Genomic DNA, 18037 nt, shown 5'->3' with positions numbered 1-18037 from the left:
ATGATTTATGGAGGCAAAGTAACAGAAAATAGATATTATAAAGTGAACAATATAGCTGGGATCTGCAAACATATGTCTGTATCTGCATATGTGGTTAAATTGAAGGTTTTTGATTTTTATCCTTACTCTAATAAAGGAATAATTTCTGCAATTTATCTTAAAACTCTTATACTCTTGGTAGTAATCTCAGAAGTAAGACATTGCTTCATTTCTAATGCCTGGCATATATCCATATTACATCCTTTTGCTAAGAAGGAGTCATAAAAGGGAAAGAGATTTTCCATTTACCACTGATAAAGCAATAAAGAAAGGATGAGGATTATATGAATGAAAAGAGGGACAAAGGATTTAAACTCTCTGTACTGGAGAAGATATAAGATATTTTCAGAGTATAATATGGATGTTATATTTGTGTTTCTGAGCAACAACAAATTTTTTCAATACAGTAGTATCACTAATGCATCCATGTGCCAATCCTGGCTTATCTGTACACTGTGACCTCTATGAGGTCCAGATCTCACTTAGAAAAACTGCGGAGCCTGACTTCATGTATTTGCTTTCTTTAACAAGATGCTCAATTAAGTCATAAAAAATAATAGTTTCATTAGAACAGCATAACACATTTGATTTTGACTTTCATTATTGTTTGTTTTGCAGAAAATGGCTATGCAAAGCCAGCTGTTTAATTAGTTTAGGATTCAACGTGAAGGGAAAACTTAGCAAACATATTTATTTTAAAATTAAATTAAGTACATGATTAGTCATTCTTTCAATGGGAAAAATGTTCTTTGATCCTCTTCCAGACTTAAATGTCTGACACATAAATGTTCTCTGATTAAATGTTCTCTGATTGAACAGTGAAAAATTGTAAGAATAATTTTTAAAAGGTCTGCTGGAGCAAATGAAGGACCATTTAGTTCAATATTCTACACATTGACAGAGAGATGATAGCTCTCTTCCACTGAATTTCTTAACAAATGGTATTTATAGTGTGCTGTCTGTGATTCCAGAAGAGAAGTCAGAATTTCTAGGATCCAACTCTAAAAAACTACTGCTCTGAAGAAAATGTAAAATGAGATTACATAGACTTTAAGGCAAGGCTGCCAGCTTAAGCAAAAGGCAATCAAAGGAATGCATTTATATAAGTGGACAATAAAAGGGGTAGTAAAAGTAAACTTTCCTTCAGGTTGACCTCAGCTTTTGAAGATTTCATAGACTTTCTTTGCAAAGATATAGAAATAATTTGCTATTGAACTGTTTCAGGATTCCCTTTACCCTTCCATCTTCCCAATTTATCATACAATCCTGGGATTTCCTGGTAGACTCCCATCCAAGTTGTTTCCAGGGGCAATCCTGCTTAGTTTTTAAAGATCAGCCTAAATCAAATGTAAACAGGTTCTTATAATCCAAGGAAAAAAATCCTAGTATGAATAATTGCTTGAAAAATGACTGCAGATTGCACTTTACATTCCAGGGAATCTGAATCCAACTTCAAAAGAAAAGATTATTGTCATTTTTTTACTGTGAGTACACTGGCCCAAATTAAAAATGAAATTCTGTTGCCTGCTCTCAAAAGAAAGTATATATCTACCTATATACATACATAACAGACATATTCACATGCCATACACATACACACACACACACACACATATATATACTTATCTACACCCATATATATATATATATATACATACATACACACATATATACATATAAATATTAATCACTGCCCATTTTGAATAAATAGCGGAAAGAGGAAACTTGAGAGTTCACAAGGTTGATGCTATATGAAACAAAACTGTGACTGAATCTGGATGTTCTGCTTCGGATACCATGAAGCCTCCTCCCAGACAGTAACAAGGAAAACAGGTCCTTGTGAAGAGGATGTGTACAGCATCCCAGAGAATCCTGCAGACCCTGTTCAAGCATCGCTTATATGCTATGTCCTGAATAGAAGGAAGTGAACTATCAATAATCTTTCTGCCGTCCTCACCACTCTCTGCACCGCCTTCCTGTCTAAAGCAAAACAAAACTGCAAGCCAACAAGGAGCAAGGGAGGCAGATCTCTTTCAATTGGATTCTAACCATTTTACTTATGTAATAATTCCTCAAAAAAGTGTCTGTAGACAGAGATCATCAAATCATCAAAGAAACCAAGAAAATGTATGCGAGGCTTTAATCCTTTTACTGATTCATCACGGGAGAGAAACCAATGAACACATATCATCTGATTTTTTCAAAACTTATTTTTCTAAATTTACTTTCAGCGGATTCATTTTGCTGTTGAAGAAAATCAAGTTGGGAACATTTGAAGACTGGCAAACAATGCACTGACACAATATGAAATTTTGAGTAATAGTGCACTTGGTGAAATTGAAAATCCATTATAAAGCCAGTCATCTAACTCAGAGGTCACCAGAAAAGGTCCAGCTTTGAAACCAAAAATGACATGTGCAGCTTAATTTCTCTCTATATTGAGCAACTTACAAAAGCTAAGTTGGGAGAGTGGAGAGATTCTTCATATATGCTCAGTGTAAAAGCTTTGAAGCTTTTTTAGCTACATTTCAGTACTCCATTCTCCATTCATCCTTGATTTTTAGAATTAATCAAGCAGTCCATTTATATTTAGGAGCTATCAATTGATCCCTCCCTCTCCAGTAATAGAATGATAAGGGTCAGCCATCCCTAAGATGTTGCTATGGAGACTAACTGCCGCCTGGAATCTTCAAAGAAAAATGACTTTGGAGTGAAGATGTCCCTTCCAAATGATCCCTTACAAGAGCTATGAAGACTTTTCGCGATGTTCTTCAGCAACCCGCCACCGCCGCCCTCTTCGGAACAGCAACTCGCAACCATGTTTTGTCTCTTGCACATTCTTCACTCCAATTTGTTTGCCGCTTTCACAAGATGAACCCAAATTAAGATTCAAGGTGAGTTGAAAGGGAGGGAGGGAGGGAGGGAAGGAAGGAGAGAGAGAGAGAAAGAAAAAGAAAGAAAGAAAGAAAGAAAGAAAGAAAGAAAGAAAGAAAGAAAGAAAGAAAGAAAGAAGATCATATGCTGCAAAGCAAAGGCCTTGCCTCTAACATATTTATTTTTACACTCTCTTAAAGAGGTATTTTGTAACTGGCACTTACCATGACATCTACTCTGGGAATAGTAAACTTGTTGGGAGTGTAATCATAGCATAATATCAAAATTCCAAATACGTGGCCTGTTCCCCCCCAAAAAATTCAACAACCCCTATCTGTATTATTTTCATATTTCAAAGAGAGAGGATCAAAGTTCTGTTCCTTCATATAGTTAATTAAAATTAAATACTCACTGAACATAACAGGACTACCTTCTAAAGATATGCTTAGTATTTTAGAAGTAAATGTTTAGAATTGGTTGAATTATTTCATATAATCTCATGGGTATATTCCAATAAGTTTGGTTCTTGATGAAATATTGCAGGAATCTATCCACAAAAATTGTTGGCATAGCAATAATTAAATCAGTCACCATTACTTGTTATATTTAGTATTCCTAACACCATAATATTAAGCTGTGTTTTGTAATGTCAATCTTAATCTTTCTAATGAAGAATTCCTGACAAATACTATGGGCACAGCATCTAAATAGTCTGGGAACCTCCAAACTACCTTTCCAATAAGATTATCTGGAACAGTTTCTTCCTATATATAATTTTCTCATTTTTATTACATATATTACCACTACAAGACAAATTATAACAAGGCTTTTAAAATAATCTGGTATGTCAATTGCTGAGATCCAACTGTTGAGAATGCAACCAGCCTTTCATTATATCTTACAGGAAACATGTATCCATGAAAAATAGGACTAGCTAAATTTCAATTCTGCACAGGAAACTTCAGCAATTCTCATCCTGCATAGAATTTTCACAGATGAGATGACTGATATTTTTAATTAGTAGAGCAAGAACAGAATATCTCTGTTGACATCACTTATAGTTACTCTCCTACCCATAACACTGACTTGTTCTTGGCTTGCTTTTTTATGGTTGAGAATTTAAGCCTTAAAAAGATTTAACATATGCCATGGTTATAAAAGGAGATTTAATTCATACTGAACTATTACAATTGAAAGTCTAAGCTTTAAAAATGTTTGGCTTATGCCATGGTTGTAAGGGGAGATTTAATTCACGAACTAAAGCACTAAGGGTAAGGAACACCTACATACACTTATAAAATAATGCTAGGCCATTTGAGGATTATTTAACCCAAGTGACCAAGAATGTATACTATTTTTCTCATATCAAAGAACCATGGAAATTGCTCTACTTTTGAAAGGTTTGTTTTTATTTTTGTCTTAAGTTCTCAGTGTGAATCTAATCTGCCTCCACTTTTAGGCCCAAGTCCAATTCTGTTAAATAACTTCACCAGTGTAAGATCCAGCTACATTATTTCCATGGAGATATAATATCTTCATCTTGAGAAAGGAAGCTGTCATCCAAACTATGAAATTTTATATTGCTAAATTCTACAAAACAAAAACCAAATACCACTGAAAATATATTTTGGTCACTCCTTTGGGGAACAGTAAAAAATATTTAAAAGGAGTTACCATTTGCTACGCAGCATGTTGGGAGAAAGTTGAAGCAAGAAAAATTGGTCACCCTAGAAACCAAACTTAAACAAATCTCAGAATCCAGATAATTTACCAACATCTGTCAGTATTAATGTTACAGTCAAGACGAGATATGAGATACATAATAAACTGCAGAATTTTTTTTGCTACTCTGAATCAAGTAAGCAGACTGGGAGTCAGGGGAAAAAGCTTTCATGTATAATAAATCTCTCAGTTGAGAACATTCAGCATCATTTTTGTAAAACCTAGTATTCTTCGACACTGGCACTTTCCAGATGGGTGGACAACTCTCAGAATCCTCCATTTATCCTTTATTGAGAATTCCAGGAATTGAAATTTATACCTCTGAAGGAAGTATAATTTAAACAAAGTTTAATTGGATAGATGGATGGATGGAGGAACAGGCAGGCAGACAGAAAATAGCATTATACAAATTCTGTCTCTCTTCTTTACAACTGACATGGCTTCCTCATATGAAAACAAGACCATTGAAGTCATCATGGAGAAAGACATAAGGAAAATAGCAAGTGGCAAAGTCCTGTTCTGAATGTGTAGATAAAGAAATAACCAAATCTGATATTATAACATGTAGAAGGCAAAATAAAAAATAAGTAGAGGGAAACCTGACCGTGAGAATGAAGCATTAGTGATGATACTTTTAAAACACAGGTTTTCTTGAGAGTATCTCTGACAGTTGCTGATGAATTGTAATTTTGAAGATGACAAAGCAAAACTGTGGAAGATAAGGATGGAAATATATTCAATATATTTAATGTACATTCCATTAAAATTAAAGAATCACATTCACCTTAGTTTTTAACTGCCTTGCCCCCTTTTGAACTATCTTCTAAGACAATTTCCACATTGATGTCAGTGAAAGAATCCTCACGAAAACATTGGCTTTGCACCATCTGTAAATAATATGAAAAGGTCAAACTCCTCTGAGTCAAAGCAAATTCAGAGTGTCTACATGTAGTACCCTTGGCAACAAAACAAACAATTTTCCAGGATATTTTTTAAAAAAAACACTTCCTACTTAAATCGTCAGCTCTCGGATTTCTTGAAGCACTGTTTGCCAATTTCATGTAGCTTTTTTCCGACGTCTGTGAAGGTCATCTAGGTTCTAAAAGCAATGTCATACTAGCAAAAATACACAAAATGATTGGGGTGGTTCCCATCTGCTTGTGTTCCCTGAAATATGGGGAAAGGGTGTGTGTGGCAGAGCTCCTAAGAAGGCCTGCCTGAATTTTCTTTCTGTGTCAGGAAAAAAGAGATAGGAAAAGGCTTGATTGGACTGTACTAAAAATGCACTAAGCCCACATCAAAAGAAGGCTAGTGGGCTGGACCATACCTTTTGCATCCCTCCAGTAGATATACATCCAGTGATTCCTTGTCTCTAGCCTGAGGGAGTGGAAAAGACTTGCACTATGCCTGAAATACAGCCAAAAGATCATAAATCTAAATAACTAATTATGTTGCCTGTAACTAAACATAATGCAAAGAATTTGATTCTACAAATTGCATGAATTGGTCTTTATTTAAAATTTTGCTGGAATATCAAAGTAGGACACAGTTCAATAGTTACAGGCTTGTGCCATATGTAAAAGAGGATGTGAGATTTACACTTGGATCAACGCATAGAGGTTCAGCAGAGAAACGTATTTCAATCTGTTCTTTCTAAAGTAATTTGGTTGATGAACACCATTTATTTAACAAAACAAAGTCCTTTTAGCTTTACTGACATTGTTTCCCACATTCGTGCTCTACTCCATTGTTTCAGCAGTCCGTAAATGCAACTCACTATTAAAAAAGATCTTGAGGTACTTAATCCAGAGATAATCTTCTTACATGGTTAATAATTATTTTTTCTCAATAGAGGATAGACAGGAGGTCAAAGCCAGAGATGGACTGTGCAAGCAAAGATCAAGAATGCTGCAGTAATAGTGATAAGAGCTCAGAGAGGTAAGGTTGTGGTGCTAATTGAAAAAGATTCATTTGAATGTGTTCACTCAATGTATTTCACTAAAACAAAGACTCACTCTCACACTATATGCAAGTCTGGTTGTAGTATTAACCTTTGTGATATTATTCACAGTTTAATGTGTTGTGTAAATCCATCTGGTTTTGTTATTTTATGATTCAGTGTATTGGACAACTCAGTAAATGGGGAAATTGAGCAACCTGTTTATGTACTGTATGATATGAGAACATAACCGCTGAATCTGGGATATCTTCCATAGGTTAATTTGAAGCCACTCTTTTGTATGATATGCAGGGGTATCCAAAGGATATAGTTAAAGTTCAACTTTTCCCCCCAAAAGGAATATTGATTTAATTACAGGTGGGTGGATGGGGGGAAGTAGGAAATCAATTTCATGCTAATATGACTTGAGGTCAACCAGTCTGTTTCAGCCAACCTACTATACTGGGCACCTGTTGTGGGAAGGAGTGCTACATATGTTGCCTTGAACTTCTGAAGGAAAGATGGAATATAAATGTAACAAGCAAATAAGTCAATATTGTAAGTTTGAATGCAGCAAGAATAGAGGATTTTCCAGGATGACTCTTAATTTTGAAAATATTGCAGGGGAGCAAAACAATACTAGACCTTTGCAAATGAAGTTATTAAGGTCTAGGCAAATGAATCAATGAAAACATGAGAAACAATATGAAATCAAAAGCAATACTATAGTAAAAATGAGAAACTGAAAGAAACTAAAGTAGACTTATTTGGCCATCCCTAGCAATCTCCATATATTGCTTTTTAACAGGTTTATTGGATCTCTTTTTGTAACCTGCTATTATGGAGTATGCATTTTGCAGAAGGGTGGTGTGTATTAGCAGCAAAACTAAAAAAAAAAAAACCTTCTGCATTCAAATCTTAGCAGAAGGGGAGAAGCTAAAGGTGAGAGAAACTTTATCCTGATGATTGATGCCCTGTTTTAATGGCTTTAATATTTCAACCCCCAGAGAAAAAGCAATGAAAATGGAGTGTTTGGTAAGTGCAGACTTCATATCTTATATTTTTTTCCAAGCTTTCAAGGGTACAATTCTCTGGGTGCATCTGGCTGCCTTCTGTTAAGTAAGACCATAGTTCCAACTAAGCCCAGCCAAGTGAGTATAGTATCCAGCATGGTTGTTCTTAAACAATATGCAATTCATTGGCGTCTTATTTGTGATCTCCAGAGTCCTATTCCCCATAGGCATTTTTTTTAGTTCTGGAAGGGGATTCAAAAGCAATCAAAGAGGTCAGCATTTTGGAAACTTAAGGCACTTATTTGACCTTTTAAAATGGGTCCTGATCCTGCCATATAGTGAGCTTGTTTCTAGACAAGCCTGAAGCAGATTTAAAGCCAATGAAAGTTCTAGATTCCTGATTTACATCCATGGTACCACTAAAGTTAGATTGAGGCATCCCATGTAGTAAGGACTTGGTTAAGTGGGAAAGATAGAACAGGATGATTTGACTGTTGATCTGAGTTCCTGTAAATAGGAAGGGGAGACAAAGGGAAGACTTGGATAACTGTTAAGCATATGCTTAGGTACCCTTACCTCTTTCACTGCCAAACTCAACTTTAAATTTTTGCATTTGCATTTTTCCCTTATAACAATTTTATTAAAATGCATTAAAAGTGTTTAAAACTGGCATTTTTTCTATTTACCTAATTATAGGTAAATAATTTGCTTATATTTCTTACTGCCCTTTAGTGTTCAATAAATCAGTCATATGAAAGTTATATTTCGGTATGGAGAAGATGGATAGATTATATTAAAAAAAATATGGGACCGAAAAGTTCCATTTGGTTTTTGGGTAAAATTTTAAATTATTATTATTATTATTATTATTATTATTATTATTATTATTATTATTATTATTATTATTATTATTATTATTATTATTATTATTATTTTGTTAAGTGTTTGCATAATAGCTTGTATGATTTTATTATAATTTTGACTAGTAGTGTTGTTTACTAGTTTGTTTTTTCTTCTTTTAATAATGTATTTAATTTTAATTTTAACTTATTTAAATTTATTTTAAAAAATGAGTTAAAGTGTATTATAGATTTGGTTATATAATTAGTTGGTTTATGTTATTTAGATTTTGATTATTATTTGTAACCCTGTGAACAGCTCTGGGAAGTGGGGGGGAGGGGGTGGTAGGGGTGGGGGGGATTTATATTGTAAACTTTATAAAACTTTTAATAAAAAAATAAATCATTTTAAAAAGTTCAAACTTAGAGTAGTAGTGAATTTTTAATCTCTTAATTCTCGTTCAGCATGTACTGAGCCTTAGTGTCTTGCCAGTTAAGCAACTGAAGAGGCTCCATTGGGGGGGCGGGGTGCTTAGGGTACCAATCCAGTCATATGCAGGTATTGTTGCAGCTCCAGCAATAGGCTCTTTCTCCACAGTTCAATTGGTAGAATTCTCACAGCAGTAAGAGAAGGTGACCGGGGGAAATAATGAAAAAGAAGAAGCGTGCAGAAATGGCTCACTCTGTGTGTTCTCTGTTATCTTTCAGTTGAAGAAGGTGCTAGTAGAAAACCAACAGTTGAAAAATGCTGTAAGTGTTGCTCTTCTGTAAACTAATGTAAGACGTAGTGCTTATGTTCTCTTGTTGAAACTAAACCTGTATAACTGAACAGAAACAAACATACAACCTTAGCCCCATCTTCTATGACTTCCATCCTCCTCTTGTTGTTACTTTATTCTATAATAAAATGAGCAGAGACCATGGTGGGGGAAGAATGTAACAATATATAATTTGCACACATTATAAAAAGCACAGAGATGTGGTTAAAACAATGCAATACATCTAACTCATAATCTTTATTGTTTCTATTTCTTTGTGTTTCTATTTTGTTTGTACACACACACACACACACACATGCACATTCATTCATTCATTCTTTGGATCAAGCAAGAATGATCAGGTCTTTGTTTCTAATCCAAGGAATAAATGAACTTCTTTCCTCGGTAAGGGCTCCTCCTTAAACTCTTGTTTCTTACACTGAAATTGGTTGGAAATGAAACTAACTTCCTTTCTGGAAAGAAGCTAAATTCCTTTGTGTATCTCAAACTTTTCTTCTATTCTGATCATGGCGATGGCTTGACTTTCTTTCAAACTATATTTACTACAACCACTGCTTCCTTACATTTGCCACCTATGCTATGAAAATAAGAAGCAGTTGCTTCCCTTTCTGTAGGTGGGTCTTTGAAGACATTGTTATGCCCTTCAAATTGACTTCTCCTGATACTTCAGACTTATCTGAAAGGTCTACCACAGGGCAAAAAAAAGAAAGGGAGGGAGGTAGATGTATCATTATTCCTTTGAGTTGGGTTAGAAGAGAAAGCTAGCAGAACTTTTATCAAAGGAGGAGGAGGAGGAGGAAAAGCAGGAAGAGAAAGAGCAGGAGGAGGAGGAAGAAGAAGAAGAGAAGGAGGAAACAACCTAGGATCTTAGCTCAAAGGACTGTTTAAAGATAATGAGGGGAAATCCTATGTACATTACTTCGAGTCCCTACAGAAAAAGCAGGATATAATTGTATTACACACACACACACACACACACATACATACATACTACATAATGCATTCATACATCCATACCTATATGTGAGAGACAATAAGTAGGATTATTGAATGTATTGTTTTTGTTTATTTTATTCTGTCAGTTTGGCAAGTCAAGATCCAAATTGAGTGGAGTGGTTGGGTAGGTTGTATATTACTAGTTGGTCTATTGTCAGAGATGGCAATGTCCAGTGTAACAGGAAAAGCCATCTGGATGAAACTTCTGTGTCTCTTTTATAGGTTGTCTTCCTGAAGCAGCAGAATAAGGGTAAAGCTTTCCTCTAATTTGATTCCATGAAAAAGACACCTCTTATTTTCAAGAGTTCGTAATACAGCCAACCCCATCATCAGCCAAATGTTTTAGATGCAGTTTTATTGTATTTCAAGTAAATGACCACTGACTACATTGGACAACTTAGAAATTAGTTCCAAGCATTAGTGGGCCAAGTATTTAGACGTATCTTCATGGATATTGGGCAAACCAGGTTGACCCTTCATTATATTATTATTTAGTACTTGTCCACTTCTTCTTGGGATCTTCATTATGGCAACTATTGCCAACAATATGCTTGTGAACTCCTCACACTCCCACTTTGGCCTTCCACAGGTTTTTCCACATTCTATTTTTTTAATTATTATTTTAAAGTATCATTTTGCTTGCAAAGAAAAATATTAGAAAAGAATCTGGCATGCTGCAAAACACCACCCTCTCCACAATCAATTTTATTTCCACAACTTAAAATGAGAACTAAGAACTACTACTTTTTAGAAAATAAAAATGAATAGGTTGATGCAATCCAGTGCTGCTGTTAAGAAACAGATGCTTTCACCAAAAATAAAAAAAGAGGTAAGACAAGATTGGTAGTGAATATCGCAGAGATGCCCAATAAGGTGGCAGGGTGTAGTCTTGCAGTCTGCTTCAGGCAAACTGGTGTTTTGTGTTTGGCTTTACCCATTAGGACAGTCAATTTATGAAAATATACTTTTTCCCCCAACCCCGCCCAAAAAACCTGGAAAAATCTGATTTAGGGAAATCAGATATCTTCTTTTTCATTTCTTTTGATGAAAACTCAAAAGCAATGCAATTTACACAAAGCCATGGGTTTTGATTGATGGAGTTTTTTTCCTTTCCAGAAAAAGATAACAATGTGGATGACTGCAAGAGGTCAGTGTCAGTAGCAAATCTACAACTGAAGAGGTGAATCTCTGAGAAACAGCAGACACCAAGTATTCTTTTTCCCTTCTCTCTTTTTTTTAAGGTCCAAGGATAAACTTGTCTCTGAAATTGGGACTCTCTTGACTGAAATTGCATTTCTCAAGGAAGTACGAGAACAACTGGTGAGCTTTTTGAATCAAGATGCCCATATGTCTTGAATTTATTCCTTGTCTTGTTCATTTATGCCTCACATTTGTAAAATATATTAGGAGAATCCAGGGATGACACAGTTGTACCACTAACCCCATCTATATTGTTCCTGAAAGGATCTGATTACAAGACAGATGCTCTAAATCAGAGGTGGGGAACTATGGCCCCTTTATGACTTGTGGACTTCAACTCCCAAAATTCCCTGAGCCAGCATGAGAGTTGAACTTCACAAATCATAAAAGAGCCATAGTTCCTCACCCATGCTCTAAACCAGGGGTTCCCAATCCCCGGTCCGTGGGCCAGTACCGGGCCACAGCATGCCAGCAACCAGGCCACGCAAGCAAGCAAAGCCCCATCCGCGGGATGCAGGCAGCACACAAAACCACACACCCTCCAAGCTGCGGAAAAACCTCTCTCCACGGAACCAGTCCCTGGTGCCCAAAAGGTTGGGGACCTCTGCTCTAAACTATTAATTACATCTAAGTTTTCTGCTTCAATAAGTGATGTGGCTCACATAAATCAAACTTTCTTTGTCTTCCACTTAACATAACTGCTCCAAACTCTCTTTCTTTGTCCCAGAGCATATTATACAACCCACCCACCCCAAATGGAGCATAAACATTGAGAGCTATTTCATGCAAAGAAATCATAGTTTTGCTGTCTGGCACACACATCAGCTTCCCTCCCTCCCCTTTTGCAAATGCAGAAATCTTTTTGTTTGTTTGTTTGCTTGGATTTTGCATCTCTGCTTCAGGAGCAACTCACAAACACATTTCTCTTGTCCTTTCCTTTTGGGTTGTGATAGGTGATTCCTTCAAATATCCCAGCCTTGATTTCAGTGGATTGAGTGTTTTCTGGAAGAACAATGAGGGCTGGGCTGGGGAATATGCTCTCAGTGAAGGAAAGCTTGCAGGCTCAGCAGAAGGAAGGATTTAATACTATAGAAAGACCCAGAGGGACATATACAAACACATGCAGATACACATATTCTAGCTCAAGGAGAAAAGAAATTACAGAAAGTCCCACTTTCCTCCAGCCAACCTTTCCCATTTTTTAGTTCTCATACCACATGGTACTATTAATCTTTTTTGAATCCCAGGGTCCATTTTTCACCACTTCCCTATTGTATTCCATATTGCTTGGTGGTATTTGCAGTTACTCCTCCCAATCCCTTATTCTGATGCTCACTTTAAGCACAGTTAATATATCAGGGGAACGTCTCCTCATCAGCATCAAAGAAATGATATGAAACAAAATATAATAGACAAAAAAATCAGTACCTGCCAGGTACTTTGGGGAGGTGTAAAATGGACGATGCAGCTTTTGACCAGAAAGTTCATAATTTAAAAAGAATCCACTCCTCAAATTCCTCTCCTCTCCAAAGCAATTATTGGATTACCCCAATCTAACAGGAATCTCGATTTTGGAGGATTTGTTTTAATCCCCCATAAATTTTAGTCATTAATTAAAGTATTTAGCCCAAACCTAGGTGAAATACTGGGTAGTCAAATGGTGATGATCAAGTGGATTCAGCATGGTTATGAGGCCATAAATGTCTGCCATAAAGCTAAGTGTTTCTTGCCTGTGTGGAAAGTGTCCAGCATAAACTCCCCATATCAGCCGTGTTGGTATAATGGTTAGAATGCAGTCCTGCCCACTGTCAGGAGTTTGATCCTGACCAGCTCAAGGTTAACTCAGCCTAGCATCCTTCCAAGGAGTGTAAAACGAGAACCCAGATTGTTGGGGGTAATATGCTGAGTCTGTAAACTGCTTAGAGAGTGTGGTAAAGCACTATGATGAGACATATAAGTCTAAGTGCTATTGCTATTTGCTTAATACATTTGTTTTGGACTTGAAAGGGAAGAAAGCATCACACTTAGTTGTGATGGGACCTGTTTCTGCAGAATTAAGAGGGATGAAGAATTTGTGAACAAAGTATCATCTCCTGAGTTGTTTGCTCTTATGTTTCTTCTCAGAGATTTAAGGACCCTGAATCCAGGAAAGAAACTACTAAGGCTCTTACTGAAACCATCCAGGCCAAGCTGGAAGTAGCTCATGCTAAAATAGAGGCTGCAGAGGCTAAGAAAGAAACCTTAGAAGCTCAGAAGATAGCTGAAGAAGCTAAAGAATCAGCGGAAGCAGCTCAGGCTCGGGAGGACAACCTACTGTCCTATGTCTCCAAAGTTGCCAGTTTGGCCTACCAGCAAGCTGCAGAGGCAGAATACGATTGTGCCCAAGCTCGGAAAGCCATGGCAGTAGCAGAGGCCGTTCAAGTGGCTGCCTTCACTGATGGCAGAGTTCGCCGGAACAACAAGGAGAAGTATCCTCGAAGCCATCGGAGTCATGGGGAATGCCGGTGTCATCATCACCACCACCACCATCATCATGGCCAACATGAGCGCCACAGTGATTATGAGACCCAAAGTGATCTCATCCACTCTGAACCAGAGACTCTGAGTAGCACCCGATAAAGCAGGAAAGAAGGAAGCAGGGCTGGGTGGGATGGCTTGATAGTTAATGTCATTTGAGGAAGCGTGCAGAATTAAATTTTTTGTTTGAACCATGAATAACTGATTCATTTCATAGGTATGCTTAGGACAAGGTTTAGGGGAGACCTGATAACAGTCTTCCAATACTTGAAGGGCAGTCACAGGGAAGAGGGTGTCGATTTATTCTCCAAAGCACCTGAGGGCAGAACAAGAAGCAATGGTGGAGCTTTTCAGAGGGAGATGCAACCTGGAAATAAGGAGGAATTACCTGACAGAACAATTAAGCAGTGGAATAGCTTGCCTCCCAGAGTTGTGGGTGCTCCATTGCTGGAGGTTTTCAAGAAAAGATTTAACAACCATTTGTCCAGGATGCTATAAGGGCTCCTGCCTGGATAGAAGGTTGGACTAGAATACCTACCTTCATGGTCCCTTCCAGCCATGTGATTTTATGATTTTAGCCTGTAGCCTTTCCCCACTTCCCACAGTTTGCATCAGTGCTTCTATTTTTCAGATTTTATAATGAACATATAGAGATCAAGTAGCCATGCTCCCTCCCCATGTCTGTATGTAATGGTTTTAATAAATATGTATTATATTATTATTTATTTAAATGTATTGGCCACCCAACTGGGCTGGATTTCAGTAGCCTACATGGAATGACTTGATTCGTCACTAGCTCATGTTTAATTTTTTTTAAAAAGAATAATGTAAATAATTTTTAAAACAATTCAGGGTTTAAAGACACGTAAGAAAGCTGTTCCAAACTGCTATAGTCTGAAGCAAACATTGAGACTGTAGAAATCCACACTTCTGTGTTGTAACACAAAACGTTTTTAAAAATGCAAAACTTACCCTATGAATATTTCCAAACTTTTAGCCTCCCTGGGGGACAAAGGTCGCAAAAATGTTTATAAAACCCAAGGCCCTGTTTTGCTCTGCATTTCATGAATGCATCAGTTGTTTATCTTAACAAAAGGCTACAACTTCCAGCCAAAGAGCGCTCAGTTCCCTTCTCTAATCAAGACCAGTTATCTTAAAAAACAAGCTCAATTCTTAGTTTGTGCTTCAGGGGATGAGTTGATGATGCAGTTTGTTTGTGCCAACACCTGCAACAATTGCTTCAGTTAAGCAAGGCTTCTGCCTCCAGATCTGAAGGAGCAGAGAATGAAAACTTGCATCTTGAAACCTTTTTAATTTAGTGAATGTGCAGCAGGTGGGAATGTTCAGGAGGAAAATATTTTGAAAGCAGAATTAGGCCTTAGAAGTTCAATCACTAGCAAACGACTACCAAGAAGTGGAGGAGAAGGAACTGGTGCACAGAAGTGTCTCTTCTCCTCCTGCTTCTTTTCCTGTACAAACTCAATTCACTTTCCTTGCACTGGACATCTTGGTTGTTCTATAGAAAGGTTAGGGATATGGTCTCTGCATATCACTCAGCTTTAAAGTGTTTTCTTAACCTGTTGAAAGAAAGAATCAACTTGAGAAAAACAGAAATAATTTGGAAGAAGATCAGAGCTGGTGACCAAATGGAACATAACTAATGGTTAAGGAAAACCCCAAACTTCCAGATTATGGAACTCTCCATTGGGAAAAATCTTGAAACTCAGAGCAGATAGCTGACAAAAATAGGTTTCAGTGTTAGAAAGCTTCATGCAAACTATGACTAGAAAGAACATAAGCAAGGGGTTCTTAAATTTTGAAACATCCTGGAAATCAGAAACATTAGGAGAGCCTTGAGGTAAAGCATGACTATTGTCCATTATTTGCTATAAGGGATTGCTGGAGTTAAAGTGAAAAACCCACAGAGAACTTCAATTATTTCTAGAAATGCAACACACAATTACCTCCAAAATTATATATTTAAAACAATCTTCTTCAGTTTGAAAAGAAATACTTTATTCATTGAGTTAACCAGTTCGTTTAATAAACTTCTGTTCATAATTTTGTATCAAATAGTGATACTAGAGTGAGGCCTACGTTACCATGCTGCTGAGTTTCTATACAAGAGTGTTTTTTTAAGTTTGAAGGTTGACTTGAATTCCCAGAATTCCCCACCAGCCATGCTAATCTGCACATAACATCTACATGTCTTCAAGCCACCAAGCTGTAGAGTGCATTGTTGGCAGCAGATACAGTTTTTATAGTATAACTAGATCTTGAACAATGCAACAGAGAGTTTAAAACATCTAAGCTTCAACATTTTAAGAAAGGAAGAGCAAAATAACTCTGTATATTCTGCAACGGTAGAATAACTCTCTTAGCTACGCATGTCTAAGGCTGACTTTTGCAAATATTTTGCAAGGGTTGAATAGGCTTTTCTGTTTCAAAATTTCAAGTTGTCTATTACCACTTTCTGCTTTATAACCTATTTTGAAAGATTTGGAAAGAAGGGTTGTATGAAAATGTGTCTGAGGAATCAGTGATGAATCCACACAGAGATTACTTGAATGCATGTGATTGTTTTTTAAAAAGTGGGTGGGAGTTTGTTATTAAATGTTAGGTTTATCTCTGTTCTAGGTTCTATATAATTCTGCAGTCTATGGAAAATGACTTCTGGGGTCCCATTTCCACTGGCCACTGACAGTTTTGAGCTCATTTATACTGCCACTGTACCACAAATATCATGCAATTCACAATATATGTTCTATCAGCATGAACTACCATCTTTTTCCCTGACAAAAGAATTGTACATTTCAGCATGTACATAAACACCAAGGGCTCTATTCCTATCTTTTATAATTACAGTACAGCTCTTATTGTTATGCTAAGTACTATACTCTTTCATATGTAGGCCCCCTCCTATCCTATATAGCTTTGTAAAAGGAAGAACCTTTTTTTGTTGTGCAACACAGAGAAATACAGAACATCTCAAATATTTTTATTATTCAGAATGCAATAATCATCAGCTTGCTAAGCAAACAGGTTATTATGTCTGTAGCTGCTCCGCTTCTCCCTGTATAGCGTATCTTCAGCTCGGGAGCTGTCCTGTTGGTTTGAGGGCTGCATCACACATAGCTTGCAATAATATGTTCAGCAACCTTTGATATTCAAATTCTATGTAATGAACGGAAGCCTTAAATGGCTTGGCTTCTTGTAACTTTGTTGTATACATTAGGAAAAGTGGAGGATATAAGTTGGAAAAGGATGAAATGGCACCTCCCCCGGTAGCATTACAGGCTGGATAGAAAAATTACAGTAGTTTCTACTGTAGCACCTGAGACATATAAAGGCAGAAGTTGGGCGGTTCCTTTTTGATTGCATTGGCAATAAGAAAGCACAGTATCTGCTATTCTAACAACCTCTGAGGTCTCATAGTTTCTTCTCCAGTAAATCCTTTGTTCACTCTTTGGTTGTCAAATTTGTCCTATCACTGCCTCAAGCACTTCACTCCAGCATCCTCAGCATGCCCACAGTTTGTTTTTCCCCAGCTGGAAAAGCTACATTGGAGAAGACTATCTTCTGTTCCCTTGCAGGCCACATCATCCATCCAAATCCGTCCTTTCCCTGGGAGAAGAATTGAATAGAATCATTAGGTTGCAATGGTTAATAATCTTTCATTTTTGCATCAAATTGCAATAGCTAGGAGAACGTTCACACTTTGCAAAACCTAAATCTGTGTTTCTCAACCTTGGCAACTTTAAGACATGTGGACTTCGATTCCCCAAATTCTCCAGCCAGCCATCATTTTCTAGTCATTCTGTTGGGAGATCAGACATTCTATCATCTGTCTGTCTACAGTGTCCGTCTATATTGTTTATCTCTAGTATCTATCTATTTGACTTGGCATTCAAAGTTAGAGCATGCTAGGCTGCATTAACAGAGGGATAGAATCAAGATCACGTGAAGTGTTAATACCACTTTACAATGCCTTGGTAAGGCCACACTTGGAATACTGCATCCAGTTTTGGTCACCGCGATGTAAAAAAGATGTTGAGACTTTAGAAAGAGTACAGAGAAGAGCAACAAAGATGATTAGGGGACTGGAGGCTAAAGCATATA

At 36.9% G+C, this 18037-nt stretch overlaps 1 protein-coding gene across 1 annotated transcript in view; it reads right to left on the bottom strand.

Moving 5' to 3' along the window:
• Positions 1 to 15922: 15922 nt before the first annotated feature.
• Positions 15923 to 18037, bottom strand: part of SCARA5 (scavenger receptor class A member 5) — a gene marked incomplete at its 5' end in the record, with an annotated part of 44766 nt that continues 42651 nt past the window's right edge. The window contains one exon of the mRNA XM_015817742.1: positions 15923 to 17542. Coding sequence (XP_015673228.1) covers positions 17406 to 17542 — 137 coding nt within the window. The remainder of the gene's footprint in view (positions 17543 to 18037) is intronic.

This window comes from Protobothrops mucrosquamatus, unplaced genomic scaffold (assembly GCF_001527695.2).
Source record: "Protobothrops mucrosquamatus isolate PMUCROS unplaced genomic scaffold, P.Mucros_1.0 scaffold633, whole genome shotgun sequence".
NCBI lineage: Eukaryota > Metazoa > Chordata > Lepidosauria > Squamata > Viperidae > Protobothrops > Protobothrops mucrosquamatus.
Note: the sequence above shows the minus strand (reverse complement) of the source record. Positions and strands in the feature narration are given on the sequence as shown.